Genomic DNA, 17895 nt, shown 5'->3' with positions numbered 1-17895 from the left:
ACTGTCAAGCATGGAGGTGGAAACATTATGTTTTGGGGGTGTTTCTCTGCTAAGGGCACAGGACTACTTCACCACATCAATTGAAGAATGGATGGAGCCACGTACCGTCAAATCCTCAGTGACAACCTCCTTCCCTCCACCAGGACATTAAAAATGGCTCGTGGCTGGGTCTTCCAGCACGACAATGACCCGAAACATACAGCCAAGGCAACAAAGGAGTGGCTCAAAAAGAAGCACATTAAGGTCATGGAGTGGCCTAGCCAGTCTCCAGACCTTAATCCCATCGAAAAAGTTATGGAGGGAGCTGAAGATCCGAGTTGCCAAGCGACAGCCTCGAAATCTTAATGATTTACAGATGATCTGCAAAGAGGAGTGGGCCAAAATTCCATCTAACATGTGTGCAAACCTCATCATCAACTACAAAAAACGTCTGACTGCTGTGCTTGCCAACAAGGGTTTTGCCACCAAGTATTAAGTCTTGCTTGCCAAAGGGATCAAATACTTATTTCTCTGTGCACAATGCAAATAAATATATATAATTTTGACAATGTGATTTTCTGTTTTTTTTTTTTGTTTTTTTTTTATATATAATCTATCTCTCACTGGTAAAATTAACCTAGCCTAAAAATTCTAGACTGTTCATGTCTTTGATAGTGGGCAAACGTACAAAATCGGCAAGGGATCAAATACTTATTTCCTTCACTGTATATATACACTACCGTTCAAAAGTTTGGGGTCACCCAGACAATTTTGTGTTTTCCATGAAAACTCACACTTATGTTTATCAAATGAGTTGCAAAATGACTAGAAAATATAGTCAAGACATTGATAAGGTTAGAAATAATGATTTTTATTTGAAATAATAATTTTCTCCTTCAAACTTTGCTTTCATCAAAGAATGCTCCATTTGCAGCAATTACAGCATTGCAGACCTTTGGCATTCTAGCTGTTAATTTGCTGAGGTAAAAGGGAGAAATTTCACCCCATGCTTCCAGAAGCCCCTCCCACAAGTTGGATTGGCTTGATGGCCACTTCTTGCGTACCATACGGTCAAGCTGCTCCCACAACAGCTCTATGGGGTTGAGATCTGGTGACTGCGCTGGCCACTCCATTACAGATAAAATATCAGCTGCCTGCTTCTTCCCTAAATAGTTCTTGCATAATTTGGAGGTGTGCTTTGGGTCATTTGTCCTGTTGTAGGATGAAATTGGCTCCAATCAAGCGCTGTCCACCGGGTATGGCGTTGCAAAATGGAGTGATAGCCTTCCTTATTCAAAATCCCTTTTACCTTGTACAAATCTCCCACTTTACCAGCACCAAAGCAACCCCAGACCATCACATTACCTCCACCATGCTTGACAGATGGCGTCAGGCACTCTTCCAGCATCTTTTCAGTTGTTCTGCGTCTCACAAATGTTCTACTGTGTGATCCAAACACCTTAAACTTCGATTCGTCTGTCCATAACACTTTTTTTTCCAATCTTCCTCTGTCCAATGTCTGTGTGGTTTTGCCCATAATATTTTCCTTTTATTAGCCAGTCTCAGATATGGCTTTTTGTTTGCCACTCTGCCCCGAAGGCCAGCATCCCGGAGTCGCCTCTTCACTGTAGACGTTGACACTGGCGTTTTGCGGGTACTATTTAATGAAGCTGCCAGTTGAGGACCTGTGAGGCGTCTATTTCTCAAACTAGAGACTCTAATGTACTTGTGTTGTTGCTCAGTAGTGCAGCGGGGCCTCCCACTTCTCTTTCTACTCTGGTTAGAGCCTGTTTGTGCTGTCCTCAGAAGGGAGTAGTACACACCGCTGTAGGAAATCTTCAGTTTATTGGCAATTTCTCGCATGGAATAGCCTTCATTTCTAAGAACAAGAATAGACTGTCGAGTTTCACTTGAAATCTTTCTCTTTCTAGCGATTTTGAGAGTTTAATCGAACCCACAAATGTAATGCTCCAGATTCTCAACTAGCTCAAAGGAAGGTCAGTTTTATAGCTCCTCTAAACAGCAAAACGGTTTACAGCGGTGCTAACATAATTGCACAAGGGTTTTCAAGTGTTTTCTAATCATCCATTAGCCTTCTAACACAGTTAGCAAACACAATGTACCATTAGAACACTGGAGTGATGGTTGCTGGAAATGGGCCTCTATACACCTATGTAGATATTGCATTAAAAAACCAGACGTTTGCAGCTAGAATAGTCGTTTAGCACATTAACAATGTATAGAGTGTATTTCTGGTTAATTTAATGTTATCTTCATTGAAAAAAACTGTGCTTTTCTTGCAAAAATAAGGAAATTTCTAAGTGACCCTAAACTTTTGAACGGTAGTGTGTGTGTGTGTGTGTATATATATATATATATATATGTGTGTGTGTGTGTGTGTGTGTATATATATATATATATGTATATATATATATATATATATGTATATATATATATATATATATATGTATGTGTGTGTGTGTGTGTGTGTATGTATATATGTATGTATGTGTGTGTGTGTGTGTGTGTGTATATATGTATGTGTATGCATGTGTGTGTATATATGTATGTGTATGTATGCGTGTGTGTATATATGTATGTGTGTGTATATATATATATATATATGTGGGTGTACGTACGTACGTACGTACGTACGTACGTACGTACGTATATATGTATGTAATGTGACAGTCGCCGATTTCTTTGCTTTACTGCTGTCGGAATACTGTATTACAAGTAACATTACATATTTGATCAGAATAATGAATGTACGCTGGATGTTGTACTTCTGGATGCATCTTAATGTGTAATTTGCTCCATGATACTTCAGCGGTTGAAGCAGACATGATTCAGCAAGTCACATAAACCAGAGTTACAGTACATTTGGTGTACATTAGATGGGTTGTGGGATACTCGGTCAGATTTCCTTGTTTTATGCTGATGTGAAAATCTGGATTTGGCTAAAGAAAACTGCTTTTCAGCTCTTCTTCAAATCCACATGTACTTGTTTTCATATATTGATGTTTTATGGGTAAATATTTAACATTTAGTCATTGTGAATGAACACTTATTTATTATTTTACCATTGATTTATATTTATTTGTTCTTTTCTTAGGAAAGAAATGTGCCAAACAGATATAAGAGGTAAGCATAAGGAAAAACATGTAAAATGATCCATTATGAAATATGTGAAATAAATTGTGCTATATATGTACATAACAGCTCCCAAGTGTCCTAAAACCTATACAATACAATTTACCATACAGCTCTTCTTTGCTTTAGCCAGTTGTAAATTATATCTGATTTTAACACTTTTTTCTACTATAGGAGCATAGGTGGATGAGACACCCATGATCACATCCAACCACCTCCCGTTTTTCCTAAATATTTCAGGGTCGATGGACATGTGCATATGTGCCAAAGACATATCTGCTTGTAGCTGCAATGTGGCTGAGTAAGAATCAGGTCCTAGCTCATTGCTTTTCACCCTGAACCTGTATATAGTTTTTTTCTGTCCACGTCCACTTTTCTTTTATGGGGTAAGGGGAGCAAACTATACTACTATTCTCTCTTATAAGAGGATAGGGCCTACAAATTATAAAGTGGTGGTGGTTTGAACCAAAGCCAGGAGGGGTCTGTATTCCTCTTTTGCATTATCGGTCCAACTTTACCTCGTAAATAACACTGAGTATACAGGCTTTGTCATGGAAGTATTTGGGCTCCGTGTTACTGGCTGTTTGTTGAGTACAGACTAATGTTCTGCAGCGATTCGTTTTAGATCTGCTCATAAAATCACTTAAGCCTGAGTGATCACAAAAAACGTCCATGAGATTTTTAAGCGATCAATATAGTCTAATCTTTTATTAGAGGGAAGTGGGAATGGTTCAGTAAGCTAGAGCTGAACACCTTGTACTCGATTGTATAACTTCATTCTCCGCCTATGATGGATGCAACCGCAATGGTGCACCCTATGAAAGTCAGAGCAGTTCTAGTAGATTGAATTATTTAAATTGCCTTCATGATATTATATAGCAATAGAATTTCTTTCTGCTGTGAAATTGGGTTGAAATTTATCTTTTTAAATTCAGCTTTCCTCTTTATTCCTAGAGGGTCAAAATTGTATAGCATCCATAAAATACTTATATAGAGGTTATAACTGTATATTGTACCTTCTTTAATCCACAGCTTATGGATATAATGAAGTAATCACATGTCATCTACATATAAACACCTTGGGCTTTGTCAGTCTTTGTAGAGTAGTTGGCGGTTGTAATAAAGTAATAGTCCATTGTATAATTTGGACATAGGACATTGTCTTTTTATTACCCAATAAACTTCCAAGGTTTTAAGGTCTTTTTCAATGCATACAAAGTTTAGATTAAATTGTCAGCACCTTGGGCATGGTATAACATGGCATGTAGTCCGTTGCAGGAGGTACGATTAATGTTGTATATAAACTCTAGATCCCTTAGCTTAAAGCAGATTGATAGGGATCTGTTACTTTTAATTCATGATAATGGAGAATATAGTAGTAATGTTTGAAAGCAGTTCTTATATCTACAAGATCATCATTCAAAGTCCTTTTTCTTGTTTCTATGAAACATCATTAATATTGATTTACAAACTGCAAACTTCTGAGATACATTGCAACAATCAGTTATGTCCTGGCAAGTACAATAAATAACTCCGATAAGACTTCTTCATTCCTGGAAATGTTGTTTTATTGGAGTTTGACTCAGTATACACATTGTTTGTTTGTACTTAAAATTCATTTATATTATCCAAAATGTAAAAAATTCCCAAAAACATTCTAAGAGGAAATGTAGCCATGCAAGCAAATTAAGCCATCTTGTCTGGTTAGAATAGTATGGAGGATTCATTAGCATTTGTTTTGTTATCAGTCCAGTCACATCCTAGCATGGCTTATGTAAAGAAAACCCAGAGTATTGTTATGTGCAGGTTACATTATGCCTACATTGGAATCCCACACTCTTCCTATTACTGTTTCACTGTTTCTTCTATTTCTAAAATTCACGGAAATATCTGCATGTTTTGGCACATAATTCTGCCTACATTTAACATATTTTTTAAATACCAAAAAAGAAATGAACAATCCTAAATATGGTCAAATGAAGTATCCTAAATTCCTGTTAATGTTTGGAGACCTCACATTTATTGCAGTAGAGTTGCCTGCCAAGATATGTTTTTCATTAGCAGACAGGCTACTTTTTTTTATGTTTGTTTTGTAGTGTGTGAAGGTATTGTTCCATAGGTGGTTGTTAATGTTTTTTAGGGCTGTGTTTTCTAGCTCATGCTGCCCTAGGCACTGCCACTTTTGCTGTCACATACAAAATGTGCTTTAGTTTTGGCGTTTTGATCCTAGAAGAGTAGTGGTGAACAAGGCTGGGTGAGTCTTGATGTTCAATAGAGTAGGATTTTATTTCTCCAAAGTCCTGTTCCGTATTGGGGAATTTGTATCCATAAATGTTTGTAATTGGCTTGTCACAGACACTAGTCTACATATAAGACTATTTAATACTATACACAGTGACTGAATAATACCACTATACAAGAACAACAGATTACCATCACATAGGGACGGATTAATACTACCATATAGTAACTGAATACTACCAACATACACTGAGAAATAAATAATACCACCTTGTCATGACCAATAATACTAACAAATAGTGACTAAATAATACAACTATACAGTGAACGATTAATACCACCATTTCAGGACCAATAATACTGCCAAACAGTGACTAAATAATACTACCATACAGTGAGCAATTAATATCACAATTTCATGACCAAATATCACCATTTAGTGAAAACAGAATAATACTACCATTTCATGACAAACAATACCACCATACAGTGACTGAATAATAGCACCAGATCATGACCAAATATTACTATACCCGCTTTCCCCATTTTCTCCATTCGGCCCAAACCATAATGATGACTTCTTCTGATGGCTGCAAAGTTTGCTGCCTAGACATATGTGATCTCTCACTTCTGAAGCCCATCCCTATCTTCTATAGCAACATGCAATGTTAAATACCTTTGTGTCAAAAAAGACAAAAGTATAGAAGGTATGATACCTTTATTGGCTAACCATAAAAGTTCTATATGTGGCTTTCAGAGCACACAGGCTCCTTCTTCAGGCAGTTTACAAATGAATGACTTCGAAAAAAGCACAACATTTAGATGTTACACAAAGACAATTAGTACATGAGGTGATACATCATTAAGATAAGCCGGGGCAATAAAACAGAGGTTATAGAGGTGATGACTTAGGAGTTAAGGCATCTGGAGTCAGTCTGATGGGGGATGTGATGTGTGTCCATGTAGTGGCTCATAAATCCAGGTGTTAGATTCAGGCCTTGTGTCAATGACTGGAATTTTATCATCATCTTGATAGCAACACAAACCCTCAAATCCTTTAACACGGCCATCCTGCTGCTACCACCAATATTGTGTCTGCTTCTGGCCAATTTACACCCATTACTGTATGCCCCCAAATACTGTGTACTGTACTGTGTACACTATATAGCACCACTCTAAAGAATATGATGTGCTGCTCAAACATTTTATAACAGAGTATCAGGCACCGTTCCTGTATGACCGCTGTATACATTCAGTCCATCACATGCTGCTCCCATTTAACAGTTGAGTGGGATTTAATAATTTATGGAATATCTCAGTAGCGCAAAACATATTGCATGGACAGTAGGTGAGCCTTTGTGTTTTAAAATGCCAGGGCTGATTTTATGTCCCACTCTGGCTCAGGCCTAGGTTGGACGCTTGTTGAAAGAGGTGAGTTTACAGAAAGTTTTTGGTGTGTCAGATGTAATAAGAGAGGAAGTTTCAAAAGAGAGGGGAGGCACGAGAGAAGTCTTGTATCCTCTGTATAATAGACCGTTTTTAATATGCTTTGCTTGTAGCCAATGATTTTTCAGCTGACCATTATATAATGTGCTTCAGAAGGAAAGCTCTTTGTCTTATGGATAGGTGCCACTTTGCCATGCTTGATAGCAGATAAGGATTTCCAACCTGGGCGTTTTGCAGTTTAAATCTATACGAAAGGTTGAGTAAAGGTCCTATTACATGGCTCGATATAAGCCGTGAAAACGAGCGACATTCAACGACACATCTTGTTGATCGGCGCTCGTTTGCTCCTTTCATAAGGATTTATGATCAGTAATGTATGGAGATGAGCAATGTCAGCAGCACATCTGCCTGTTTACACAGGGAGATGTGCTGTTGAAAACGATATTTAATGCTGCATAAACAATACAATCAGCCGATGAACAAGCATTTGCCCATTCATCTTTATTTTGTTTACACAGGTCAATGATCGCAACTAGCGTTCATATGAACACTCATTTGCCCAATCTTTAGCCTGTATAAAAGGGCTTTTGTTAATATTTTGCTGCACTTGTTATGTACTGCCATACATAGCTGCTTTCAATATTTTTGCTGGTTGCCCATGGAAAAAGTCTGTCGTTTGTCTACATGTTTTCAGAGGTTCGGACAGCACTAGGTGATGGTGGGTGCACGAGTAGGGACCCAATTCGACAATATTTGCAAAAAAGTACTCGGCACACCAAATTGGAGTGAAATTCTTAAATCTTTTAAATGTTGTTGTCAATGTGCATGTGCGACGTTTCGGTCAAGTTTTGACCTTCAGCAAGCACTTACTGCAAGTAGTGACTCTGCTTCAGAATATCGGCGTATAGGTATAGCGGCTGGCCGCATGTAGATTGTGGTTTGTCTACAGTCCACAGACCTGAACCAACAGCTTAGATTTTTTGGTGATGATTTTGATGTGGATACCGGGTCGGAATCTGTGCCAAAAAAATGTCCGAAATCGCCCCCCATTGATTTCAATGAGAGGCTGAGGAATTTTTCAACCTGGGCAGCTGTTAGCCACTCACGAAGAAAAAAAAAAAAAAAAGAATCATGTACTTTCTTGCCACGGTGTCCGTCTCTGACCTCCCGTTGAATCAATGGGAGGGAGAAAAAACCTGCGGCGCGAGTTTCTAAGCGGTTTTTCAGCCGCAGTCCTTGCATTCGCTACAAAGGCCGCGAGTGAAAAACGCAGCGAAAACCGTGCAAGCAGTTCAAAATCTGCCTCAAAATTCTTGAAGGAGTTATGAGGCAGATTTTTTTCTGCTTGCAGAAAACTTAGTCTGAACAGGGACTAACTGTCAAATATGTTCCTGCAAAGTTAATTACCACTATATTTAGATTACACTGTGAAATGCACTAAAAATATACAGAAAGAACGAAATGTCCTAAAAGACTTGTGGAATCCTGTATAATGCTAGCCATACAGTGATTTCCGTTAAAATGACAAATTGACGATCGATGGACTTTATCTGTGGTTTGATCTGGGCTTCTATTGATGGGGATCCAAATCTGACAATTGGCAAGAACAACTTTCGAAGGACTGCACACTACAAAATACCAAAAATGCAACTCGGCAGATCAACTTTTCCACAGATGTCGGTCTTCAGCATCATTCATGTCACGAAAAGACACTGACAGTCACCAGAAAATGGTCAGATTTTTCAGCTGCCTATAATCTGGCCTGTATGGTTCGTTTGAAGGCTGTGTACACCTTTGAAATCGTTATTATATAATATATTAAAAAAAGGTGTATCCGTGTGCTTGGTGCAACTTTCAAAATACTTTTTATTAGAAATAATTTTTACTTTTTGAGATACAGCTGCTTTGTATCCTGTGTATATAGAGCAGCTGCATCTAGCGCTGAGACCTGGCGCGGACTGACAGGTTCAGTTAAAGCAGGTCCTCTGCATCTCTGACACGCAGGATCGAGCTTTTACCAATTACATCTAAGTTCATATCTTAGATGTGATGGATAACAGGTCTCTGACACGCAGGACCTGCTGACACGGAACCCGTCAGTCCCGCTGACCTGACGGATTCAGGTCTCAGTGCTAGATACAGCTGCTCTGTATACATAATACAAAGCAGCTGTATATCAAAAAGTACAAATAATTTTTCAGAAATCGTAATTAGAAAGTTGCCCCAAACACACTGATAGACATTTTTATTATTATACAAATTTTTTTTGAAAAAATCATTTAAATAGCCTTTAAGACCTAGAAAACAATCATTTTTTTCTCTTTAGTCATTGCAAATGCTAAGACTACGTGTCCGCTTTGCATACTAAACCAAAATATATTTGTGGGAAATATTACTAATCTGTTTTTTTTCCCAAACCAGATAGTTTTACAGCCTGTTTGGTCTCATAGTACTTCTAAAAATAAAATGTTGCAGGCTTAATGGGATAAGATAATACACAGTGTCCCAGATAATAGTAATTGTCCAGTATGGCTTTCTAACTGTTTTCCTTGGCACAGCTGTCTTATTTTTACTCGGCACAAGCCAACGGTTAAACAGCGTCTCCCCAATCATGATCACTCATCTGATTTGTAGAATAAATGTTGTTCTGACTGATGTTTTGGAAAACCTGTCTACAGGTCACGTTAAGACAATCTATTTTGCCAGTTGGCCTAGGTACATTAACAATAGAACTCTTGCAATCATTACTTCTGTTTGGGTTACAATTGCTTTAAGCAGTACAGAATGTTTATTGTTCGTACTGTAAGTAATCATATTAACCCATTTATTTACATAGTGAAATTAGGGATACATCGAATTCTCTGATAAGTTACCCATGTGTGGTATGTTGGATACAGAGAATCAATGCCAATAAATATAAAACAATATTTAATCTAGTTGTTTAAAGAGTTGTCCGAGAATAATACGGTTTTATTTGAGGATGGCACTGAATTTTGAATAGAATTTGCAAAATATTAAACAAGAAACTGAATAAAAAAATAAATTTAAATTTAAAACCTTTTTTCTACCAATAATTGTGCTTGCAAAATTTGAATCATATAATTTTTATGGTAATGTTATACAAGGAATTTAATCAATCTGCCTTTAATTGGCAATTGATGTATAGACAATGTTGCCAACACAACTGTAAACTAGAATTTGTACCAGGGTACAGGAAATAGGGTATGTTCAGATGCGGCAGACACGTTTAAATAAATTGTAGAAATATACATCTGAATGCAGTTTTTGCAGCATGTGTTCTGAACAGTTTTCCATCACACTAGAATGGCCTTTATAATAATAACAACCTGATAGAAATAATGTAATTTTTCTGATTAAGCATTCCCTTTAATGAGGACCGGTCACATGACATGTCTATTTTAGTAAATACTTGTATTCCCCATTTAACAACAATTCTGGAACATATTTTCTTAGAATTCTACGTTGTGACATTCCTCTGTTATTCCTCATAGAAATTTATAACTAAATTGACAACTGAGTGTTACTAGTCGGGGGATTGTCCCTACATAGTCAATCACTGTCCAATCAGTGCTAACTGTGAGACTGTAGGGACAAGGGAATAGTAATACACAGTTGTCAATATATTAATACATTTCTAGGAGAAATGGTAAAGGAGAGGCCTTTTTCTCATCATGTCTTACTCTCCAATCTCATGTCAGACTAGTGTCCATGGTTCACTGGGATAGTACTAGATTTCTGCCACTATTCCTGAAAGCCGCACATGTCCTCATAGAAGTGATCAACCTTAGATTTCTTATATCTGACAGACTTCTCCAGTTCTGACCTCAGAATGTAGACACTAGCACATTTGTTTGGTAACTGTGTTAGCTTCACATTTGAATGGTCTGGTTATTTTTCTTATTGGCTGTCAATAGGAGTAATTTCTCTGTTGGTTGAAATTATTCCATGGATGTTGCCATTTTGCTTCCATATACTTATATGTGATTCTCTGTGAGGGTGCAATAATATGGGTCATTTCATATGAATGTTATTGCTATGCTGGTATTACAGAGGGCATCACCAGTTTGCAGTGTGGGAGTCATCTGCTGTGACCAATAATGATTGGAACAGTTTTGGGGGGACGACGACTTTATCTTGGCATCCACACAGTATTGTCCTGAGATTATAATCTGGGGTTCTCCTTTTGGAGTTGTGAGTTATCATAGTAATAAGGGGTAGGACTTACCTTTCAAAAATTGTGCGGTTTTCACTGCCAATTTGCACCCATGTGGGACCCGAGTTCACAGATCCCTCATAGACATGTTCTATTTTTCACAGGCTGTTCACGCGGTTCGTTTAAACAAAAACAAAAAACTGCAGTTTGAATAGCCCCATAGAAGTGCATTGATTTTAATGCAGCCATGTCACACAGCCGATTTATCCCATTAATTTGTTTAAGCCATACACCCAATATGTGTTAAATCGTAACTAAATGGTAATGTCTAAATAATACAATATCAATATTCACACCACTAGTTGGTGTCAAATTGGTTAAAAAAACAGGCATGTAAAATCTAAATCCATATATAAATGTCAAATAATACTGAATGTAAAAAGAAGAAAAATAATCTTTTTTCATTGCATGTAAACCTATTAATGCCTGTAAACCTATATATGCTATTAATATGTATAGGTATTAGTCTGTATGGAGCATGCAATGTATTGTTTTGCATTAAAACCTATTTTCTTGAATATAATTTCTTACTATTTTGTTGTACATTGTACAGTGTAAATAATGCCCCCGATGATGACGTTGTAAATCACCACACTCGAAGTGACAGGACAACGAGTAGTCGCTTCAGCACGGACGCAACTTCTAGCCAGGGAAGTTCCTTAGAAAAAAAGATTGAGGAGCTGGAAAAGGTAAGACATCGTTTCACCCCAGCCGCCCACTAACCAAATCATTGAAGTGTAAAAGAAAATGAACATACCTGTTATGTATGTTTCACAGGAGCTAGCAAAAGAGAGGCAAGAAAAACTAAGATTAGTGAAGATGATGCAAGACAAAGAAGAGATTACTCTGAAAATGAGGGAGGAAATTGACCTACTAAACAGAGTAAGTATATTGGTTAATAATGAATACTATATACTACTTCTTATAAAAGTTATTTGTTATTTTATAGAAAAATTCCAGTAGTGGTAATAAAGTCCCTAGTGCCCCAGTATACCACACTGTGTGTGTGTGTGTGTGTGTGTGTGTGTGTGTGTGTGTGTGTGTGTGTGTGTGTGTGTGTGTGTGTGTGTGTGTGTGTGTGTGTGTGTGTGTGTGTGTGTGTGTGTGTGTGTGTGGGCGCGTGGGCGTGTATGTATAAAAAAAAAAATAATTTCATCCTAACTTCTTTTAGGTTTTACCAGACATTGTTTAACAATTTCAGCTAATGTTCTTCTTAGCCCAGTTCACATCTCGTTTTGGCCTTCCGTTGGAGGTATACGCCAGAAGGCCGCAACGTATGTCACTGTATGCCCTGGGAAAGTTCCCTAAGTCATTGTCCATATATTGACAGTGATGTCAGGAGCTTCCCTAGGGCTGGTGTCATAGGGCAGAGGAAACATCAAGAAACACCCTGACCAGGGATGCCAAACCTGGAGAAACTACTGATGTCGCAGTCCTCTACCGGAGTCCCTGGGCAGAGGAAGCATCAAGAATTACTCTGCCTGGGGACTCCAGCCCTGTGGAACCTCCTAACATCACTGTCCATATATGGACTGTGATGTCAGGAGCTTCCCCAGGCCAGAGTCCCGGGGCAGAGCGATTCTTGATGTGGACAACCTTGAATTAAAATGAATTTTTGTGGGTTTGTACCATTTGATTTACACAACATGCCTACCTCTTTTGAAGTTGCAAAATATTTCTTACTGAGACAGAAAACAAAAATTAAGACAAAAAACAGAGAATTTTAATGTGCATAAGTATTCACACCCTGAAAAACAAATACTTTGTGGAGTCACCTTTTGCAGCAATTACAGATACAAATCTCTTGGGGCCTCTCTCTATTAGCTCATCACATCTAGACACTGGTATTTTTGCCCATTCTTTTAGGCAAAACTGCTCCAACTCCTTCAAGTTAGATGGGTTGCGTTGGTATACAGTAGTCTTCAAGTCATGCCACAGATTCTCAGTTGAATTGAGGTATGGGCTCTGACTCGACCATTCAGACATTTAAATGTGTTCCCTTAAACTACTCCACTGTATCTTTAGCAGTATGTTTAGGGTTATTGTCCTGCTGGAAGGTGAACCTCCGTCCTAGTCTCAAATCTCTGGCAGACTGAAACAGATTTCCCTCAAAAATTGCCCTGTTTTTACTGCCATCCATCTTTCCTTTAATCCAGACTAGTTTTCTACTGCCTGTAGATGACAAGCATCCCCACAGTATGATGCTGCCACCACCATGCTTCTCTGTAGAAATTGTTTTCCTGGGGTGATGTGAAGTGTTGGGTGTGCGCCACACATAGCGTTTCCTATGATGGATCAAAAATTCAATTTCAGTCTCCTCTGACCAGAGCATCTTTTACCGTGTGTTTGGGAAGTCTGCCACATGCTGCTTGGCGAACTCAAAACGTGTTTCTTATGTTTTTCTTTAAGCAGTGGCTTTTTTTCTGGCCACTCTTCCAAAAAGACCTACTCTGTGGAGTGTATGGCTTATAGTGCTCCTATAGACAGAAACTTCCATCTCTGCTGTGGATCTTTGGAGCTTCTTCAGTGTTGTCGTTGGTGTCTTTGTTAAATCTCTGATTATTTCCCTCCTTGCCCAGTCGGTGAGTTTTGGTGGACAGCCTCCTCTTGTCAGGATTGTAGCCATGATATATTCTTTCCATTTTCTTATAATGGATTTAATGGTGCTCCAGGGGATGTTCAAAGTTTGTGATGTTTTTCTTTATAACCCAACCCTGATCTATACTTCTCCACAGCTTTATCTCTAACCTCTTTGGACAGCTCCTTAGTCTTCATGTTACTTGCTTAGTGGTGTTGTAGACTTAGGGGCCTTTCAGATCAGGCGTATTTATACTGAAGACATGTGATACTTTGTGCACACTCACTACATAAAGTTAAATAGACATGCATACACACGCAATACATACTTACATACACACACACACACACACACACACACACACACACACACACACACACACACAATTGCCACTAAGCTCTGTCCTAAAAGAGAAGTGCAAAGAAGCAGTGTGGGTAGCAGGCATCATGGGAAGGGGGCGCCAAGAGTTGTAAAGGCAGCTTACGTGCAGATAGGTTTCTCCTTCGTGTCAAGAATGCACTCACATAAGTCTCTGTATGGATAGGTAAAGCAGTGCATGTCACAACTACACAGCTACTCATTGGTTGATTGGCTGTGACATGTAATGTATGGGTCACGCGCTGATAACTGCAAGGAGAACTGTATCTGTAGGAGGTGGCAACAGCTGCTTTAAAAAATAAAATAAAAAGCACTCATGTTTATAGTGCTGGCCTATAAATTCTGCTGTCCTAGGCACCAGCCCTTGGTGCCTTTACAAAATACAGCCCTTACTGAGAATGCTGCACAGAAAGACACCGGTACATCGGAAATCTGACCCCAAGCCTGGACGAGTTTTACCCAATTTAAGCTAACACCATAAAAGTAGATAGGGGATTACAAAGTAATGAGCATAATAGGATGGGGATTATAACTTTCCCCTCCTTACTTTCAACCCTACCATTTTTTTCTATTAGTAATCTGTGCCCTAGAAAGGGATATGTTTTTGGTTTGGTTCCCAAATCCTTTTATGCAGTCCTGATTTTTGCCAGCCATTTATTTTTAGTTGTTGTTGTGTGGCTGCTATCATCTTCATATATGCTACAGTATTAATTGCATTTCCAGTATTCTCCGCTGCTATGTGCTGTCGTAACAGTATCATCCTTCTCTTATTAATGGGTAGGTAATAGTTCTTTGTCATTTACAACTTAGACCCTGAGTGTTGATTGTTTTTTTTTTTACTCTCTCTCTCTCTATATATATATATATATATATATATATATGTGTTACACATGTATGCCCTTACCGTACACTGTATGAATGTCCTTAGAACATGCTTTTCAGTGTGTACAGTAAATGCTGTATGAAGATGTGTGTGCAGATAAACACAGCACTGTCCTGCAATGGTGGTACAGTTAGGTTCTAAAATCTAAAACCCTAAAGATAGGATCAATATAGGGTTTTCAACAAATCGATCAATGAGTGAGAAGGCTCCCTCAAAATGGCATGCATTCTATTCTATCACTGCTTTTGACACTAACAATTAGTCAGAATATGTTATTCACAACAAAGAGGAGTGATGCAATGTCAAAGTCTAATGACCAGATCAAAGCATCCAAAAAGAGAGGACCTGTAATAGACACACACAATACATTCGTTCATGCTTTTGTTGCAAAAAAAAATATCAGTTCAAGCATTGTGAATTTCTCACTACAAGACATGAAGGAATATTAGTTATGCTTGTAGTCTGCGGAGTATTTTGTATGGCATTAACTGTAAAGCCCTCAGTGTTTGCTTTATAATGCTTTTCTATTATCCTTTTATCCCTCACTTTTTAATATTTCTTCTTCTTAAATAATGTGAGTTATGTATTTTAGTAGACTGCCTTTTCCAAAACCGTTTCTCCAAATGAATGTTATTTTACTGAATGCTTCTTTTTCTTAAGGATTTGGATGATATAGAAGAAGAAAATAAACAGCTAAAGCAAGAAAATAAGACCCTTCTGAAAGTGGTTGGCCAGCTGACAAGATAGAAGACAGTTTGGCAATTTGCTGTCGAAACAACACTACTGATTTTTCTTGAGATGTGAGGGGGTAGCGTCGTGGGCGAAATTTAGTTAAGGGGATCTTAAGGCAACCTCTTCGATGAAGGGGTGTACCCAATGATTTTCTAAATTTTATAAAATACTAAAATTGTATATTTATTATTTACAGACTGTTGTGAGAGGTAACAGATTGCACCGAATTTTGAGGGTTTATAGATCTTTGGGACGAAAATGATTTTGCACGGTCAGGGAAATTATTATTTGGCGACCGTTAAAGTTTAATAATCCTGTGCAGTTCATTTTTTTTTTTTATCTGGACACATAATCTTTCCCATTTTATGATAGGAGTGACAACTCACGAAATATGTATATCTTGTTAAATGCATGTAAGACAAGTGTACCTAAGAAAAGTATAATGGCCACTCTGAATAGCCCCACCCATAGAGAAATTCCCCGAGGACAAAGGGTGAATGAAGAGGAATGTAAACCCAGTCACTAGAAAGGAATGTCTCATGTCTGGAGATTCGGAATCTTTACATGTTAAATCTATTTCATTTATTTTCTCATATTCTTCAAAACCATCCACATTCTGTTAATACAGCAATCATAGATGGGGCAGCGATTGACGCTTAAATACAATGTCCTATATATAGTGTACAGAATACTTGTCTGTTTATTGTCCTCTCCCCATGTAACGCTACCTGAAAGCAAAATTCTGCTACAGCGTTGGTACTGTGTGCGTGTGTGTGTATATATGTGTGTGTGTATATATATATATATATATATATATATATATATATATATATATATATATATATATATATATATACACATTGAGTAATTGATGCTCACCATGAAGTCAGAATTGTTTACCTGTACCGGTTCAATGCCTTTGGGTCTCACGTTTATATTGCAATAACAATAAAATATCTAAAAATGCTGTAATTAACATGCCTAATATGCCTAGGAGGATATAGTCCATTCCAGTTTGACCATATTAACTCACACAGTAGATGTTTACAGGGTAATATTTTGTGGACAATATAATATACCTAAAGTAGTTCTATGAATCTTTTTTTTTTTTTTTACAATTTTCTAGCACATACATTTCTGAACGTTTCTATTGTACTTTTTACTGTCGTCTTGTCCTATAGCCTCACACCATCCATACAACACTCTGTGGGCACACTACATGTAATGAGGTCTGTGTAGACATCGCGTCCATAGACTTGCTGTTATAATATGTTTGTGTACACCAACACTAGACCTCCCTAATGTGTGGTCCTTGAGATGCAAGTAGTATATTAGAAAGCTCAGCTCAACATACCTAAACATAGACATTAGACTTTCTTATGAAACTGTAGGTAGCAGTACTTTGTGTATAGGTAGATCCTAACTTTGTGATTTGTTTCTTCGACTTTGTAAATTTACCTGAGATGATAAGTCCAGTGTATTTGTCCCTCGCTACAAGCCTAATAGCCAAACATCAAAGAACATGGCTGCAGCTTGTAAATGTGCCTTGTAACATATGTTTTCATGTTAAAACATGTATTTCCCTGTTATTTTACATGTTTTAGTTTTTGCTATTCATTATTGTCTAAAATGATACCACTGGTAGAATAGATCTTTATCTAATATAATTTTTCCGGTTGATGTTCTGTAGTACACAGTAATTTGGCAGAAATTGCTCGGTATTTGTTTATAAAGTGTTATAAGAACATTGCAATTATGTAAAACAAATATGTAGAATATATATATATATATATGTGTGTGTGTATATGTATATATATATGTATATATATATATATATATATATATATATAATTTAAAATGATTCCTGACTTTATTGATATTTAAAATTCTGTGTAGTCTTTGTATTTGGGTGGCACAAAGCACAGATTTAGATAAATGCAAAGTCTGTAAGCGTATTATTTCTCTTGGATTAGTGGAATGTGGTTTATGGTCCTGGGAAATGTCTATTATCCAGATGAATGAATCATCGGCCAGGTGCAACTCTACTGAAACGTTCAGCTTTCTATATTGTTCTCACAAACCCAGCCTGACAATGTAATCTCTACTCTGAAACACCATTTTACAGGGTGCATAAAGATGTAATGGGGTATTCCAGAGAATATAACCCTATTAAAATGTATTCTGTACATTGTTGCCTGTTTTTTATCCTCTAATGTTTCTTGTTCTACATGCAATTATATTGATTCTACAGTGTAATAAAAAAGGTAAATA

The 17895-nt window shown here is 37.5% G+C and overlaps 1 protein-coding gene across 2 annotated transcripts in view; it reads left to right on the top strand.

Moving 5' to 3' along the window:
• The window catches only part of PAWR (pro-apoptotic WT1 regulator), a 95082-nt gene extending 77693 nt beyond the window's left edge, over nt 1–17389 (top strand). For both annotated transcript variants that reach the window (XM_075855022.1, XM_075855021.1), the window contains exons 4-7: nt 3095–3123; nt 11607–11742; nt 11831–11935; nt 15553–17389. In XM_075855022.1, the coding sequence (XP_075711137.1) occupies nt 3095–3123; nt 11607–11742; nt 11831–11935; nt 15553–15639 (357 nt within the window). In that variant the 3' untranslated portion in view covers nt 15640–17389. The remainder of the gene's footprint in view (nt 1–3094; nt 3124–11606; nt 11743–11830; nt 11936–15552) is intronic.
• The last annotated feature ends 506 nt before the right edge of the window (nt 17390–17895 follow it).

This window comes from Rhinoderma darwinii, chromosome 3 (assembly GCF_050947455.1).
Source record: "Rhinoderma darwinii isolate aRhiDar2 chromosome 3, aRhiDar2.hap1, whole genome shotgun sequence".
Lineage (NCBI taxonomy): Eukaryota > Metazoa > Chordata > Amphibia > Anura > Rhinodermatidae > Rhinoderma > Rhinoderma darwinii.
The sequence above is the reverse complement of the archived record's forward strand: the minus strand, read 5'-3'. Positions and strand labels throughout refer to the sequence as shown.